At 43.7% G+C, this 16,605-nt stretch overlaps 1 protein-coding gene across 1 annotated transcript; it reads left to right on the top strand.

The window, feature by feature from the left end:
- The first annotated feature begins 2,226 nt into the window (after positions 1 to 2,226).
- nat8l (N-acetyltransferase 8-like) lies at positions 2,227 to 10,781 on the top strand. The gene is made up of 3 exons (XM_068308624.1): positions 2,227 to 2,653; positions 3,723 to 3,887; positions 10,357 to 10,781. Exons 1-3 carry the CDS (start codon positions 2,350 to 2,352, stop codon positions 10,722 to 10,724), a joined length of 837 nt encoding a protein of 278 aa, XP_068164725.1. The 5' UTR covers positions 2,227 to 2,349; the 3' UTR covers positions 10,725 to 10,781.
- The last annotated feature ends 5,824 nt before the right edge of the window (positions 10,782 to 16,605 follow it).

A 16,605-nucleotide genomic window follows, 5' to 3' on the forward strand; every position in this document is an offset into this window, starting at 1 on the left:
CATATACCAGACTTTGACCAATATTGGAGAGGATGGTCCAAATAGTACAAGTCTCACACGACTACAAGTTACACCTTTGAGCATCAGCTGCCCAGTTTCAGAGTGTTACTGTATGATTAATGTTTATTAGTCATGTTTTGTGCATCATAGATTGATATAGATTGCTTTTTAATATAAGAACAGAAAACACTGACTAAATGCCATTTTTGTGGATGCATATAACTTGTCAAAAATTGAATCCAGTTCTTGTCACATTTGTCATGTGATGTGTTTATCGTTATTTTCCTCCTATTATGTCCATTCATAAATGCATCACTCATTCAGTTTTGATCAGTTATCATCCATTTTCTTGTAGACGAAACAATTGCAATCATCTTGTCTAAAGTCACTTATCCTCCTTGCTGGGACCTATGTTATCTGACTTAAGGCAGGGTACACCCCAGATGAGACGCCAGCTCGTCATGGGGCCACAATAAAGACAACAAACACTCACACCTGACGCAAGTTCTGCGGCAGCTTCTCCAAAAGTCCCCATCCCACACCCAGACGGCACCATCAATCGGCTTGTGATCAATCAATGGGCACGGCCCACGAATGTTCACTAAAGCAGTCTGTATTTTTGACCTTTTCACCTTTTCTTCCCTCCTTCAACTTGAACTCATCAGGAATAGCAGGACGCTAGTTGAACAGACATCAAATAAATCATAAAAAAGTAAGAAATGTGATGAGGTTCTCTTTGTAGGTTTCATGGAATTGGGGCTATTTGGCTTTGCCTTTTGTGTGACGTGTGTTTACACCCATTGTGTAGTCTCATTATCTTGTGCTTGTAACATTACCCACAGCATGCGCAGGCAAGCATCTTCCTCCGGTGAGAACCGCAGCAGAAAACCTTTTTCCTCCTGCGTTTTTTTTTTCCCACAAATGAAGAGAATGTGAACATTTTTTCCACACTCTCCTCCCCCCAGCAGCTCCTTGGCAGGGAGGAAAGGAAGGGGGTATACCTTCAAGGAGGAGGAGGAGGAGGAGGTGGTGGGAGTGGGAGGGTGGGGGCTTATCAACAGCAGGTTTCCTGTGATGATCCAGTTCAAACTAGTTCTGCTTTAGCCGCAGGTTCACGCGTTATGCTCTAGATTTAAAGGCGGTTTTCTTATTATAGTGGCGGCAGAATAATCGTGTGCGTAATGACGCGGTGCGTAAAAATGATGCACTTTAAACAATTCTAACTCCAGGTGCGCATCCATATATGTGGAAATCACGATGCATTTGGCTCACATTGAAGTAGTCTGCATAAAAGAACACAAAAATCCCGAAAACGCGTAAACCTGACCGCGTAAGAGGTAATTACCGGGAGTGTCGGGCAACAAAGGGATGGATCGGGCGTAATTTGCCCCCCCCCCCCCCCCCCCAGTCCGCTCTGTCGTCACCGATGGGTTGAGGGGGGGTTTCAGGCGTGCGTAAACCCGATATCTCATCTCCAAAGCGACAAAGCGAACGGAACCGGCGGAGGAATGACTGCAGTGCAGCAGAGCTGTCAGTCACCGGGCGGAGGAGGATGCGAACCCGCAGCCGGTGCCCCCCCCCCCACACACACACACACAGCGCGTTATAGCGTCATTTTAGAGGCTTATAAGCGGATCCCCCCCCCCCCCCACACCATTATCTCACTGCGTCACAACATATAACTCACCATATTCTGCAACCAAAGAAAAATCTCATCATAAATTGTCAGTTTTATAATTATAAATGGCGTTAGAGTGTTTTCTAAGAGCGGATTGTTCTTGTTTGAAGCGTCTCTACATCCCGCTTTTTGAGGTGCGCATCGCATCCATCCAAAACCAACACCATGAGCGCAACTCGGTTGAGAAAACGAACCTCCACGCTGGCTCACCGTCACACCCTTTCCTTTCTCCTCAGGAGCGCACGGCTCCAACCTGAGCGCCTGACGCACGCCTGATGAGATGCAGGAACCCGCAGCTCCGCGTCCGTCTCTCTCTCTCTCTCTCTCTCTCTCTCTCTCTCTCTCTCTCTCTCTCTCTCTCTCTCTCTCTCTCTCTCTCTCTCTCTCTCTCTCTCCCCCTCCTCCCTCCGTATAGAAGCGACACCATCCACCAATCTGCGCAGCGAGAGGTCCATGCCAACCCCTGAACCCGAATCCACCCGCCCTGTCCGGGTATAAATACAGCTCGAACCACACCGGTGAATCTCGGTCGACAGAAAAACGCTCAGGGTTGCAGCAGGACATCTCCCCCCTTTTTTCCGTCTCATTCCCTCCATCGTTTCTCTGTTTGTTAAAGAAAAAACCTCATCCATTTTTTCCACGCTCGTTCTGTTCATTTGGCGGCCAGTTGCATGTATTTGTCGTCTCCCAAAATGGTTTGCGAGACTAAAATTGTTGCGGACGAACACGATGCTATACCTGGGACCAAAAAAGAGTCGATCATGTGGAGCTCTCCGCCGTCCAGCGCGGCTCTCAGCCCCGCCGAGGACAAGGATGTGAGGAAAGACGCGGTTTTTATTCGGGAGTTCGAGCGCGGGGATCAGGAGGAGGTGCGGCGCATCTTTTACGAGGGGATCATGGAGAGGATACCCAACACGGCGTTCAGGGGGCTCCGGCATCAGCCCAGGGCTCAGCTTTTATACGCGTTTCTGACAGGTAAGTATCCCCCCCCCCAACTTAAACCATCTATTCATGGTGTTTTATTTATGACCATAAATGGCTCGATGCCCTTTTTTCTGGTCTGACACCAGAAGAAACTAGAAAAAAAAAACCCCATTATTTATTATATTTATTATTTATCATAATAATAATAAATATATATAACTTCTGTGGGTGTCGTGTCGGTGTCGGTTAACGTGAAAATCTGTTGCAGCATCGCGGGAAGCCGGCGCGCACCGGCATGTCGCTCATCACGCAACAAAAGGAATGGCGGGGCGTGCGTGGCGCACGTGTTTAAGGTGCGGGGGCCGCTGCTGATGTGATGACATGCCGGTGTGTGAATGAATGAATGAATGAATTCAAGGCCTAACAAACACACACACACACACACGCACACACACACGCACCACCTCCCTGGCGCCGCCGCCCCCGCACAGAAGCCGCTGCACCAGTGCGCACTGATTTTGCTGATGATGCTGCCGTGGATTCAAACGTTTCGTGACGGATCTCGTGAATCCAACACACCCACGATCCAAGTAGCTGTGGCATGAAAGCGTGGCTCATTATTTCTAAACTGTAAATCACAGATGCCCGTGAACGCGTCGATTTGAATTTGCCTTAATAGAAAATCTACTTCTTTCCACGCGTCGCCGCGGATTTCTCACGCCACTCTGACGCGCAGTGGAGTAAACCCACTGTAATTGCGCGCCACGCAACACGCTATGCAGTTTCAAGCCTACGTTGTTAGCCGTTGCGCCCCCTAGCGTCCAACGCGACTAATTACTACATTCTGGACTGGACTGGTTTGGGCAAATCCATCATTTCTGTCCCCTTGTCACAGTTTTCTTGTTGATAACTTGATGGTATCTTTCCTCCCTGTAATCCTGATGTCTTCATGAAAATTTCCCACCTTGTGTCTGATCAGAATTTGATGCTGATGTTGCTTGACGATGTCACACTGCCTCTGCTGATTTTGTTGTTGTGTGGGCTTCAGATTCTTCCAAAATCAAACATGTGATTCTCTTTTCTGACAGGTTTCGTTTATTTTTCTTCCATTTCTCCATAGTAATGTGCTTTTTCATGACCAAATCCGTCACTCTGACCTGCTGCGCGCCCCTCATTCTAATGGGTGTGCGCTACTACTACAGCAGAAAAGTTATCCACGGTTATCTGGACTGTGCTCTTCACACGGACATGGCTGACATAGAGGCTTTTTACTTGACGCCCACAGGTAAGAAACGTCACCTCCGTCGCTTTGGTGTGACCGATGTCATGAATTTGTGCTGTTTGTTCTGTTAACTGGAAAAACTCCACCACCAGAGTTGATCTGAACAAAAACTTAAAGTTCTTCATGGGGTAAAAGGGTTGAATTATCCATCTCACGTTGGAAAACTGCTGATTCACCTTCATCGGTTCACTCAACAAGAATTTTTTCATCCGCAAAGCTTCTAATTTGAAGAATCAATCCATCCATCATGTCATCGTTCATTCTCACACTGTCAGACACGTCCCCCCTGGAACTTCTTGGACACATTTCTTCTTTGTTATCCTCGACCACGTGGCCGCTATAAAACCAGTTTTGAGTTAGGCCGGAAAATTGGGCCCCATTATATGGTTCTGACCGGCGCGGCTCCCTCTGGTAATCCACTTCATGCACAATTGCAATTTAGCGTTCCCATTATTGCTGCAGGAGCATGATTATAGACGGGGGGGGAGTCAGGCACCGCTGCTCTCTGACAATGTTAACGACGACCTCCATGCAGAGTGAACGGAGGGTCAACACCTGGGTGCCGACACGTGGTCCTGACGTTTGTTGGGTTTTAACAGGTAGTGTGCGGCGGTTGGTTGTCATCACCGTTTGGTTTGATTTAAGGCGGGGCTAATGAGGGTAAAGGTGATGTCATGTGCGTCAGAATTTAGAATCATTTGAATGAAACTGTAATAACGGTTGCAAACACACGCCTCCTAACTCTTTAGCATGTTTTTGACTTCAACTTTAGATATTTAGATAATTTTGTTTGTTAGGAGGACGGCTCAGAAAGTCATGAACAGATTAGGATTTGATAACTTTTTTTTGAAGAGACAGAAAAGGATCAACATGTTAGTTTTTGTCAGATTAGACGTCAGAAATCAGCGCTCATTATTCACTGCCTGCTCAAGGTGTTCCTCAGGGAGACTTTCTATTTCTTCTGCATGGGGATCAGGATGAGCAAGGCAACACAGTTTACAACATGAAGCACTGACTCATTTTACAATGCAAATGAAAGCCAGACAGAGAGGTTAAAGTCTTCATGAGAAAACACAAAGACTATTGACTATCGACGTCATCTGCAAACAAATGTTTAGGCACAGCACAGAAACCTAAGGTGTGCAAAGGAGCGAGATGTGTTGGTTTTGTGCATTTGTGATTAATTTATGAATGTAGAACTTGGGAGTGAAAAGCAGAGTGGAGAATAAAGTGAAATACCAAAAGTTTTTGACAGATGAGCCAAACAGTTGTTTAGCGGAGGAAGACTGAACGACTGGAAGTCCACACTGCTGTTCACAAGGATCAACAGCACCGATCAATACTCTTATCGCCTTATTGCTCTGTCATCACTCACTCTGCTGCCACATGAAGCCAGCTGTCACCTCTTTTATTTCACAAGTAATAAAGTGTTTGTTTGTAGGCAGAGAGGCTGGAGGATCAATGGGTTTGGCTGCAACAGACAAAAGCCTGTTTTATTACAAGATATATTGGTGATTTTGTGCATGATCAGTATATCAAGCTCAGTTTAAAATTAATTAATCCAGCTGAATTAATGACTTACAGCCTGCAGTCAGATTCCAAAAGTCACTTGAGGAAGGATTATAAAGTTTTTAGTATGATTCGGCTCCTAAAAGTTGGCAAATTTGAATTCCGCATCTTGCCACACACATCCTCTTTCCGCCTGTCTTCCTCCGACCTTATTGGGAGGTGATAAACCAATAATGAGTAATCTGGGAATCGATGCTCGCACCAATTATGCGTTAACGACTGCTGCACATTTGTGGCACTAAATGAAGAGCAGAGCAGCTTCCTATCAGCTGACCACAGAAAGAGAAGCTTTCCCTGCGTGTGGGAGCAGCAGGCCGGTGTCTGAACCTGCTCCATCCCTGTGGGACACCACGGAGCAGCTTAGCACCAACAAAGTGAATGTAATATATAATGAGAGCAATCCTCTGCGCCTGTTTAAGGAGACGAGGTGACGACTGCAGGCTCCCATCAATGCAGGAGAAAGAAAAAAAGAAAGTACCGCAGCATCCTCCGCTGTGCTTATTTGAAGCTCTGAACAGAGGATGTGAGGAGAGGAGAGGGGGGGGGGAGCCGGATAAGAAATGGGAGCATCAGCAGGAGGGTTGTCCTCCGCAAGGCAAGATGTAATTTATGTTTGTGCAAGAAAGAAAGTGAAACAAAAGACTTGCTGGTTAGCAGACAAAGGGATCTCCTGGGTGTATTTCTGGCACCGCAGATAAATAAGGCAACTTTCTTTTTTCTTTTCTCTCTTATCCCGCCCTTTTGTTGTATTTTTTAAGGGGGGGCTACAACCTTTAGTTTCACTGCCTCCCCTCAAATCCATGCTAAAGGTGGCAAAACGGGTTATCCATCATCCCGGTGCAGAGAAGGTGATGTTTCCACCTAAATAAATCTTTTTTTTTTCATTTGATATTCATAATCAAAAACAGCAGAATTAGAAACTAGCTAAACTAGCTTAAAGGTTCATAAAAGAGTATAATAATAGCCAGGTTAGCGTAAACTGCTAACGCTCAATCAAGAATGTTAATCTCCGGTAAACATTTAGGCTGTTTCATCAATTCATCGCTCCTGTAATCTGACTGAACAACTCACGTCAATACTGAATTAATCAGCATTAAATCCCGGTATTGACATGTCATTGATCTAACTGTGAGTTCTATAGATTTACCTTTAGCGGTAGCAGCAAGGTCGGCTGGGCCGTGCACATGCAAACACATTGAATGTGTGTAAAATAAGAGCAAATGTGTTGATGGGCAGGAAAGAAATAAAGCCTGACTTAGTTGGAGCTAACTGAAGATGCTAGCTGCATGTGAGTAAATCCACACAGTGTCGATGCAGCCTTTGCATATTGAGTTTAGCCGAGTTAAAGGCTTCTTCAGCTGTGAATCCAGGCATCAATACGCATGAATTATTCATTTCCTGAAGCTACATGGATGTGTGTGTACGCTAACGTGTGGAAAGCATGTCCAGCATCTGACGGTCAACTCCTCTTGCTCTGATTGGTCCACGATAGAGGAACATTCTGCTGATGCATGTGTTACGTATGAAAGGCTAATCCATACTCCTGAGGGTGTGTGAAGGTGTGTGTGTGTGTGAAGGACAATAAACAACATCTTTGTTATAGAAAATGACAAAAATAAAGGGCAAAATGGCACAAATTTGATTGTTTTGAGATTTTAAAAATTCCATTTATCATCTTCTAACTCGTGTAAAACAGGTCCGCATGCATGTGAAGACAGCACCAGTGCTATTAACACTAATTCGCTATTTAATGCAGTGTTGCAGCCTCAACACTAGCGGTTAATGTACAACAATGACAAGCATGCGGAAAGAGAAGTAAAGTTTTCCAATAATTAAAGCTAAAAGCTAAAAGAAAATGATACAGAGACAATAAAACCCTTATAAATATAAATGGAGTCTGTTCTTAGCTTTCGGTGAGGCTAACAGCCACCTCAGGGTTTGCAGACGTGAACTGCAGCACGTCTAGACTGAATGCTTCTCTAATGAATTATCGTCCAGGTCTCATGTAAAAGAAAAGAGCATAATCCTGTTAGAAACCATAAAGCAAGTCCAGTATGTGTGTGTGTGTGTGTGTGTGTGAGAGACACTCCCTCACTGAGCCACAGATGCATATTCATAAAGTACTTAAAGGCATGAGATCTGCCGCTTTGAGAATACAGTAATCAGATTTTTTCTTCCCGCCTTTCCTCTACGCCGTGATTTATTTCTTGTCTTGACATCATCTGTTTCCCTCGGATCCCCCTCCCCCTCTGTGATCATGTTAGATTTTCTGCCCCCCGCCCTAAAAAAAGCAACAATAATGGCTCCTTTCAGGCTATATGTTTAGCACAGATGTCTCGCCTCCTTCCTCCCCTGCTCACTTGTTAAACAATTCACTTCATTTTCACCGTGGTTTTCAGACTTTTTTGGATCACTTGTGCGATGACACCCAGAAGTAAGCAGCCCCTACATTAATCTACAGATAACAACCTTCCTCAAACCTTTGGGATTAGCAGATTGAGAAGTAATAATAGTTCAGCATGCCAACATCTAAATTGTACTTACTTATTTCTATCCACGTTAATTTATTTTAACTTTAACCATAGATCTTCAGAAAGAAGAAACAGTGGAATCATGACGGTATTGTAGATCTCTCCAACTACAATAAAGTATTACTTTTATGATCCACTTAAAACCAGAAAACCCACTGATGTAACCTTAATAAATAACTTATATTCTGTTTTTCTCCTGGTTTGGAAGCTTTTGCGTTTGGTCAGTGAATATCCTTCATTATAAATCTGCTAGCGTCACTGGAGACTAAATCAATGGTCGCAAACGTCGTTAGGATTGATCATCTGGGCACCATGAACGCGATCAATCCCATAATTGTGAAGATATTCAAGTCAGGTCTAATGTGGTCGACTGGCTTGAATGACCAAACGACATTTCTGTCCAGAGTTGATGCTAACTGCTAATGAATATTAATAACTCTCACATGCGATGGTTTGAAAGTGGTTCAGCCGTGGTTGCTAAGGGAACCGGGAGCGTTGCATCCTCTCATTTTACACCTTACGGCGCCTCCTATTTTGGTTTTGACGTTGCAGATCTATAAAGTCGAACCGCAGCAGCGTCGGACGTTCTGATCGGGGATCGCGTTTCTGTTTTAGTTTATTGTCTTGTGATGTTTCAGAGACACAGCAGGGATGTTAGTGTCATGCATGTTTCCCTGTGCTGCCCTCATTCCTGGAACAGGCTCAGTTCAGACAGATGGCCAGGAGGGCTTTACACACACACATGCACACATAATGCCGGCGGGACTTTACAATGCAGCCTTGATTGCTTCTTGTTGTGAAGCATCATTCTTTAACACTAATGAAGGCTACGAGACACTTAACAGCTCAGAAATTTGTTTAAGAGATCGTGAGATTTCCACGAAAGATCCACATAATCGACTTCACACTTCAGGAGCAGGAAATGAACGATTGCTTTCCAGCATCTTGGAAGAGTTTTATAAATTTAACCTTGCATACATTTCTTTGGAGCTTGCGAAAAAAGAAGATTTTTGATATCAAAAATAATTTTATTGCAATTAGATGAGTTAGCTTGTCTTTAGTTATTCAGGATTAATCTATACGGATATGATTTAAAATTCCCCAGAGATTAGTCAGATTAAACCGTCCATACCCGTGTAGCTCTCCTGTTGCCGCTGCAACCTACATATGACTGTTTGATTTAGCGACAGAAGCCTCCGGATCAGCTTATCACAGGCCCGCAGGGGCATCAAATCCCTCCTAACGCGGGATTCCAGCAGGAGAACGATGCCGGCGTCGCCGTCTGTTTGTGCGCGTGAGTGTAAGAGAATGAGATTCTGCAGAAAATAAAGCAGACGGGAAGTGATGTGGTAAGTAAAGAAAATGAGAGTGAAGACGCCAGCCAATCAGGAAAGCCGGATTTACTTATTTTATAATGAACAGATGGGGTTTTACAAAACCGTCTTAGCACTACAAGAGCATGCAAATAGCTTTTGAACATAACTAACTAGGTTAATAATAACTAGGTTTAAGTAGGAATAACTAGGTTTTGAACTAACTAACTGGTTGTTGTTTTTTAAACTAGTTTTTAAACTAACTCACTAGGTTTTAAACAAACTAGGATCTAAACTATCTTGGAACTAACTAGGTTTTCAAACTAACTAGTTTTTGAACTAACTAGTTTTTAAACTAACTAACTGGGTTTTAAAGTAATTAGTTTTTGAACAAACTAGCTTTTTAAATTAACTAGTTTCTGAACTAACTCATTAAGTTTGGAACAAACTAGGTTTTGAATTATTATTCTACATAAACATTGTATTTATTTTTGTTATTATTTATTATTTATATTTACACTGTATGTTTGCATTTTTAGACCGATCCTGCTCTTATGTGCTATCAGTTGCGCCTTGGGGACTAATAAAGTTTTTTCAATTGAATTGAATACTGCTGTCATTTATGGAAAGGCTGCTTGAACATGGTCTCATAATAAAAGACGGGAGAAGGAGGGGGTCAGTATCCTGTAGCTGAGGCCGACGGCTGCATGAAGAATCCAAAGCTGTTTAAATCAATCCACTGGACTTAAAGAGAGTTTGTTGAAGACGTTTCTCCTCTCATTCAAGAGGCTTCTTGGATGAGAGGTGGACTAGACTCTAGAACTGAAGAAGTCTCTTGGATGAGAGGTGAAAAGTCTTCAAGAAACTTAAAGTCTCAACAGCTTTGGACTGTCTTTGAGCTGTAGTCACTCTGGTGAAAGTGGACTGTCTGCTGACATTTTAATCTGCACGGTCCCAACATTGTTTGTCCATCTGGGTGTTTGTAGTCGTTCCGTCTGTCTGTGTGTTACCCATGTTGGGGACTAATCGTTTCTATCTTGTCATCCTTCTTCCCATCAGGCTCCTGTTTCTGGGTGGCAGTGCTGGACGGACGCGTCGTCGGGCTGGTGGCGGCCGAAGGCCACGAAGACGACAACACGGTCGAGCTACGCCGCATGTCAGTGGATTCGCGCTATCGCGGCAAAGGCATCGCGAAGGCGCTGGGGCGCCGAGTTCTGGAGTTTGCCGTACGCAACAACTACACCGCCGTGGTCCTCGGCACGACGGCCGTCAAGCTGGCCGCCCACAAGCTGTACGAGTCGCTGGGTTTCCGCCGGATGGGCCAGAGCGAGGACTACCGGCTCCCGGGGATGAGCTGCTCGCCGCTGGAGAGGCTCTTCTTCCAGATCCGTTACGTCCGCTACCGCCTGCAGCTCCGCGAGGAGTGAGAGGTGACAGGGAGAGAGGGAGTTGGAGAAAGAGAGAGCAGCGATCCTCCTTCACCCGACGAGCCCTCTCCTCCGACAGCTTTTATTTATTTTGCGTAACTTTGCGTACCACGTAACACTTCTACTACTCCATCTCTAAAAGTCACTAATGTTTTCAGTGTTATTATAATTATTATTATGGCTTTTGTTGCTGTTGTTTTTTTGTATGATACTTTTACATTTTTAATGAGATTTAGTTTATTTTCCTCTATTTTATAAAGATATTTTTTGTACTTTTATCCCTCCCTATCCATGGTGGAGAAAACACGGACTTTCATTGAAGCGATCGAACCCCAGTCCCAAACAGATGACCTCCTTGACCCTTTCCTTTAACGATCACGTGACTGACCGGAAATCCCATTCATTCCCATTCCATCCACCCCCTCAAATTCTCCTGGTTTCCTCATTGGAAAATTCACCAGATGCATTTAGGAGGGTGCATGGATGCATGTGTGTTCTGTGTCATTGGGGGTAGACAAAGCAATGGGGGGGGGTCAAGAGAGAGGAAAAACATACTTAACACACAAACTGGTCTCCTAACACACCTTACTGAAGCACAGCGACCCCCGTTGAGAAGCATGTGGACCAGAATATGCCCCATCCTGCATCCTACATGGATAAAAGCAGTGCATGGTTCCCACAGACCCTCCTCTTCCTCACCAACACATTTGTTTGGACATCCCCTTCCCTTCTCTTACTGCTTCGGCTCATCAGTCAGTCGCTGCTTATCTCTGCTGAAGCTGTGGCGAGCGTCTCTGATTGGTTGTGACAGGAGCGTTTATCGCTCCCAAAATACAATACAGCTGCATGTCTGAGCTTGTATGTGTGTGTGTGTGTGTGATTGTTCAGCGTGCATGTGTGTGTGTGTGACCAGACATGCACCTTTCTTGTATGAACTAAACTACTTTCTGTGTGTACTAAATTCTTTACGGACTGGATCAATTCTAACATTTTGAACGTTTATTATTGGACTGATAATTAGACATTTCGTGACTCTAGACTTATTCTACTACCACAATGTATTATGCAAATTTTGCTGTTAAAACGCTGACAATTACAACTTGGGTCAGACATGATCGCCAGTAATACTTACAATCAAAACGATCCATAATTGAGCACAAAGTTTTACACCTACATTTGGTCTACAGTTGAAAACTTGCGTATTAAATACATTCTACAAGTTTCTCCATCCTTTGTCGTCTGACTTCTCGACCAGCAGATTCATCCACGACTCTGAGCGTCAACTTGTGACATCATTCTATCTGTAAAAAGTCAAATACGAAGCAAAAATCTAACAAAAAAAATTATATAAGTTAAAAAAGAGAAAAAACCTTGATACAGATGTTATCGTCACTGATCCTCCTTGCCTTGCCTTCCTTTTTTCCCCCTCCCGAACACTCCCTACCTCTTTTTAATGAATCTGTCTGCAACCCTGGGCTAGACCCCCCGTCTCCATTCAGACTGACCTTTGACCCTCCCCCGTCCCCAAACCACACACACATTTCCCCGCCCATCTCTGCATGTGCCACCGAGCCTTGCTGCACTGCTTTTAACGATATTATTCCATTCGAAGCTTGTCGGGCCAAAATGTTAGGCCACGCCCCCTGCTCTGATGTCATCGAGGTAGCGTGACGCAGTCATCCCTGCCTGGATGACATCACACCTGCCGATCAAACAACCTGTAGAATGCAAAAAGCAATGCAAGTGCGGCATGCCTCTCTGCCCCGGAAAAAGTGAAGTAAAATGTAACCGAATTACTGATTTATATATATACATTTATAGATATCTATATATATATATATAAATTGACACGCTTTTAGGTGAACTTTTAAATGAAAACTGAGGTTTGTATCCTTCGTTTGGAAAATTCAACTATTTGCATGGAATGTCTTTGAATGCAATTATAAGTACGATCAACTCAAGGGTGGAAAATTAAAATTTCGTTAAACCTTTAGGGGGAAAACGAGACGTGATTGGAATCGAGGGAACGAGCAGATACGAGCGAAAGCATTGTAGCTCTGAAACCAGCTGGTGGTCAAGTTCTCTTTGCAGGAATAAAACTTATCAAATGATGCGAAGGAAGACGTTGAAATCAATTTTCAACACATGCGTAAAGTAAAGTGAAGCAGCAGAATTAATGATGGTTAAAGATTGATGTTAATATTTATAGTAGATCTTTCCTGTTAAAGGTGTCCCCAGTAGCTCTTTTTATTTGCCTCCTATACAGTATATTCTTAATTAAAGGATGTACATTTATGATCAAGAAATCCCACAAAAGTAAAAAGAAAGGCACAGAATGCATCGAACAGTATAATTTTTCTTCATTCCAACTTTTGTTGAGGACCAGCTTGTTTTCTATGACAATTCTTGAATCTACCGCCGGAACTCACGATCATCCTGTTAAGCTCACCAGGAAATGGGTTGACAAGCAAAATCAAACACACAAAATATTCCTAAAACTGACTATAAAGTCTATTTCACCCAAAGTTAAGGTGGTGACGGTGGTGAAACGTGGGCATCGGTAGAGCTGAGGATTTAGATTTCTTCCACCAGCAGTGCCAAATACCATAAACCAGTTACGGCTCCCAGTATGTTTAAGTCAGTCCTCTAAGATTCGGTCTGTTCTGAAGACATCGGTGGGAGAGTCGGGCTTTGCTGGGATTGTGACACAAACTGTGGTCCTGATCTTACAAACGAATGTGACGTCGGTCAATCCTGAAGCGTTCCGCTGCCCCCCAACGTCAGCGGTTTGATTCACAACTCTCAAAAAGCTCCGCCGTGACTCTTATTCTGAACAAAGGTATCATCCGAAACGCCTTCATCACGGCCTTATGCACCGGAGTTACACGCTGGAGTTCAAATATCTTGTGGACTGCATGGCTTAAGGTAGTTAAAGGGTGATTTTAAATTGTAAAGCTGAAGTGCACTGAATATAATGCATTTATTTCCAGATGGAACCATGTGTTTTCTACTTCATGTGAATGCTACACCCTGTGAAGACTCACTTTCCATCTCCAACTGGTAGCGCATACTTGTTATTAGAATGTAGTAAATAAACCGTATGCAACTTCTACCACTTTAATATTTAGCTAGAAACAGTTCTGCTGATGTACAATCCCAAAAAAAAACAATTTCACAAGTTGTTTTCTTTGTTGGTTTTTTTGTGATTTGTTTAAATGCAAACAGTGCTTTCCTATTGGTTGAAATTTACAGAAGGTATGCTCTCCTACCAGAGATGGCTCTTTTAGTTTGGAGCGCTTTAGAACCCAAAAACGATCATCCGAGGGTGCACAACTGAAATTTTAACCATTCAGCCGGTTTTTAAAATCCTCAAATGCCCAAAATAAGTTCAGATTTTTACAAAATACTGAGTTTATCCATTGGTGAATGGGCGTAGAATGCATAAACTGCACAAATGTACAGATCCCGCGGGCGTGTTACTCTAACGAACACAAGCATGAATGTAAACTGCCAACATTTTAAGTCTTAGAAGGATTTTCATGTTTTAAATCTTTCCTGGTTGCTTTTTTTTTTTTTTTTTTTTTACTTTGTGATCGGGCGGTGGGGGGGTTGTGTGTAAAGCAGCTATTGATTCTTTCATTCAGTGATTAAACCACTTCATTAGATGTTAGACATTCTGTGTGATTGTAAATAGCCGTATCTATTAATGTATTATTTACTGCAAAAACGTCATGGTTGCTGATTTTAACCGATACTGGTGGAGTTCTTTTTTTTTTTTGTCTCTGAAGATGGCTGTCGCCTGGAATGTTCCAACCCATCCAGGAGGGGTGAGGGGCGAGGGAGGAATGTGCCACATTGGCAGTTAAATGGGGGGTTGGTGGGGGGGTTGGAAACGGCGTTTTGCAGCATGGACTCTCTCTCTCTCTCTCTCTCTCTGCTTCTGGTGAGGATTTTGCTCCACTGTGGCAAAAAAAAGCAACAAAAAAAACAGAAGGACTCACTTTGGACTGAGGCCACAGGTGCCAAGAACATAAAAAAAAGCACTTGTAGCACAACTGTGTCTTGTTTTGCTACTTTAAGTACAGATAGTTTTGATTTTCTACAATTCTTACAAAGAATACGGATGAAGTTTGTTTTCTCTTGACTGTATGTTACATATATACGACGTCATACCATAATATATCATTTGTACTATGATCCATTGCTATTTTTTCGGAGGTGAAATTTGCCAAAGGTGACAGTGATTGCTGCATTTTGTGGGTATTTTTCATTTTTTTGAGCATAATCCTGGTATGATTTGGTAAAACTGCCCATGTGCCATCTGATCAAGCAATAAATACCAACAATCAGACAAACCCACCCACAAAATGACATATTATCAATAATAATTTATGACCTACGTGAAATGCTGCATCGATGTCGTATCCCTTATACTGTATTAGTGGCGGTGACGCCGCGTCGGTTTTGACATCATATCGATAACCTGAAGGGGGTGATGATTGTAAAATGTTTGTTTTATCTACTTTTCTTTACAAAGATCTGTCAGAGGCGTGTGTTTCTTGAAGTACACAGGTGTTTCTCTGCAGATTTGTACAGATGTCAACAGGAAATGGATGACAGTGCCAACAGGGGGGAGACGATTGAGTCGCTCAAGCAGACAGGAAGGTTTCGTGCGCCCCCCCCCCCCCCCGTTCTGAAAGCGTGACCGGTTGTGAGTCTCTGAGCTGAAGCTTTTGTGTAACCAAATAAACTTCCATCTAATGCCGTGACTTCCACACCAACGCCGAGTAAAAGCAGCTCAACGTCACAACTCTCTACGTGTCGACTTTTCTTACAAGTGAGATTCAAAAGTCTCTTTTTCTTTTTTCTTTTGGATTTGCAAAGCTAGTAACTGTAAAGTTGTAACTATGAAGTATATTTTACTGTAAATAGCATCTGGGGGGTCATTTTTACTCCTTTTATAACAGAAAAGTGTGAATTTAAAATATATAAAAAAAATATTTTAAAGATATTTACAGCACGAATAAAGAGATTTTTACAGTAATGCAGGTGTCCTCATCTGTGTTACCTCATGACAATCCCATAATGACTCACGCCGGTCGCTTTCAGGGGGCGGCGCCGTCACGGCCTCGCGTCCTTCCTGTCTGCTTGAGCTCTCAATCCGACAGATAGAGCCCGAAGCGACGGCAGCGACAGCTCTCTCGATCGATAGCACCCGCCCAGCCGCGGCTACGGACGAGTAGCCCCCCGGCCTGAGCCGCCCAGAGATAGCGAGCTGCTGCTATAAGCGAGGCGCTCCGTCTCTCCGCCCTGGAGGCCTGTCATCGCTGTAACGGTTCCACAAAGCACAGCTGGGGGGGCTGATGTGTGGTCGCACTGGGTGCAGGAAGGCAGGTTGACCAGGAAGCTGATAGATGGATGGACTGAGAGTGTTGGGGGGGGGGGTTGAATTTTAACTGAGGTAACTTAGGAAACTGGGGGGTTCCTAGAGGGGAAGGATGCTTTGGTTTATTTTGTGAGGGATTTGACAGAAGAGGCCCTCGGGGGGCTGCAAAGTAGAGCGGTGAGTAAATTGACTGGGGGGGGGGGGTGAGGAGAAAGAATGAGAAAGCAAGGTCAGAAGCAGACAGGTAGGGCGTGGGACAAGTGTTGGGGGGCAGATTTAATGAGTTCTTGATGGTCCAACCTGTCGGCCCCACCCCAGTGAAACCACCGGGACAAGGTGGGGTTTTTTTTTTAAGTAGATTTCACTTCCTTTCTGCATCCCGTTGGAAAACTGCTGTATTCCCAAACCAGGACGGTTATTATTATTATCATTATTATTATCATTATTATTATCATTATTATTATTATCATCATTATTATTATCATTGTTATTATT

The sequence above is a fragment of the Antennarius striatus genome, chromosome 23 (genome assembly GCF_040054535.1).
Source record: "Antennarius striatus isolate MH-2024 chromosome 23, ASM4005453v1, whole genome shotgun sequence".
Taxonomy (NCBI): Eukaryota; Metazoa; Chordata; class Actinopteri; order Lophiiformes; family Antennariidae; genus Antennarius; species Antennarius striatus.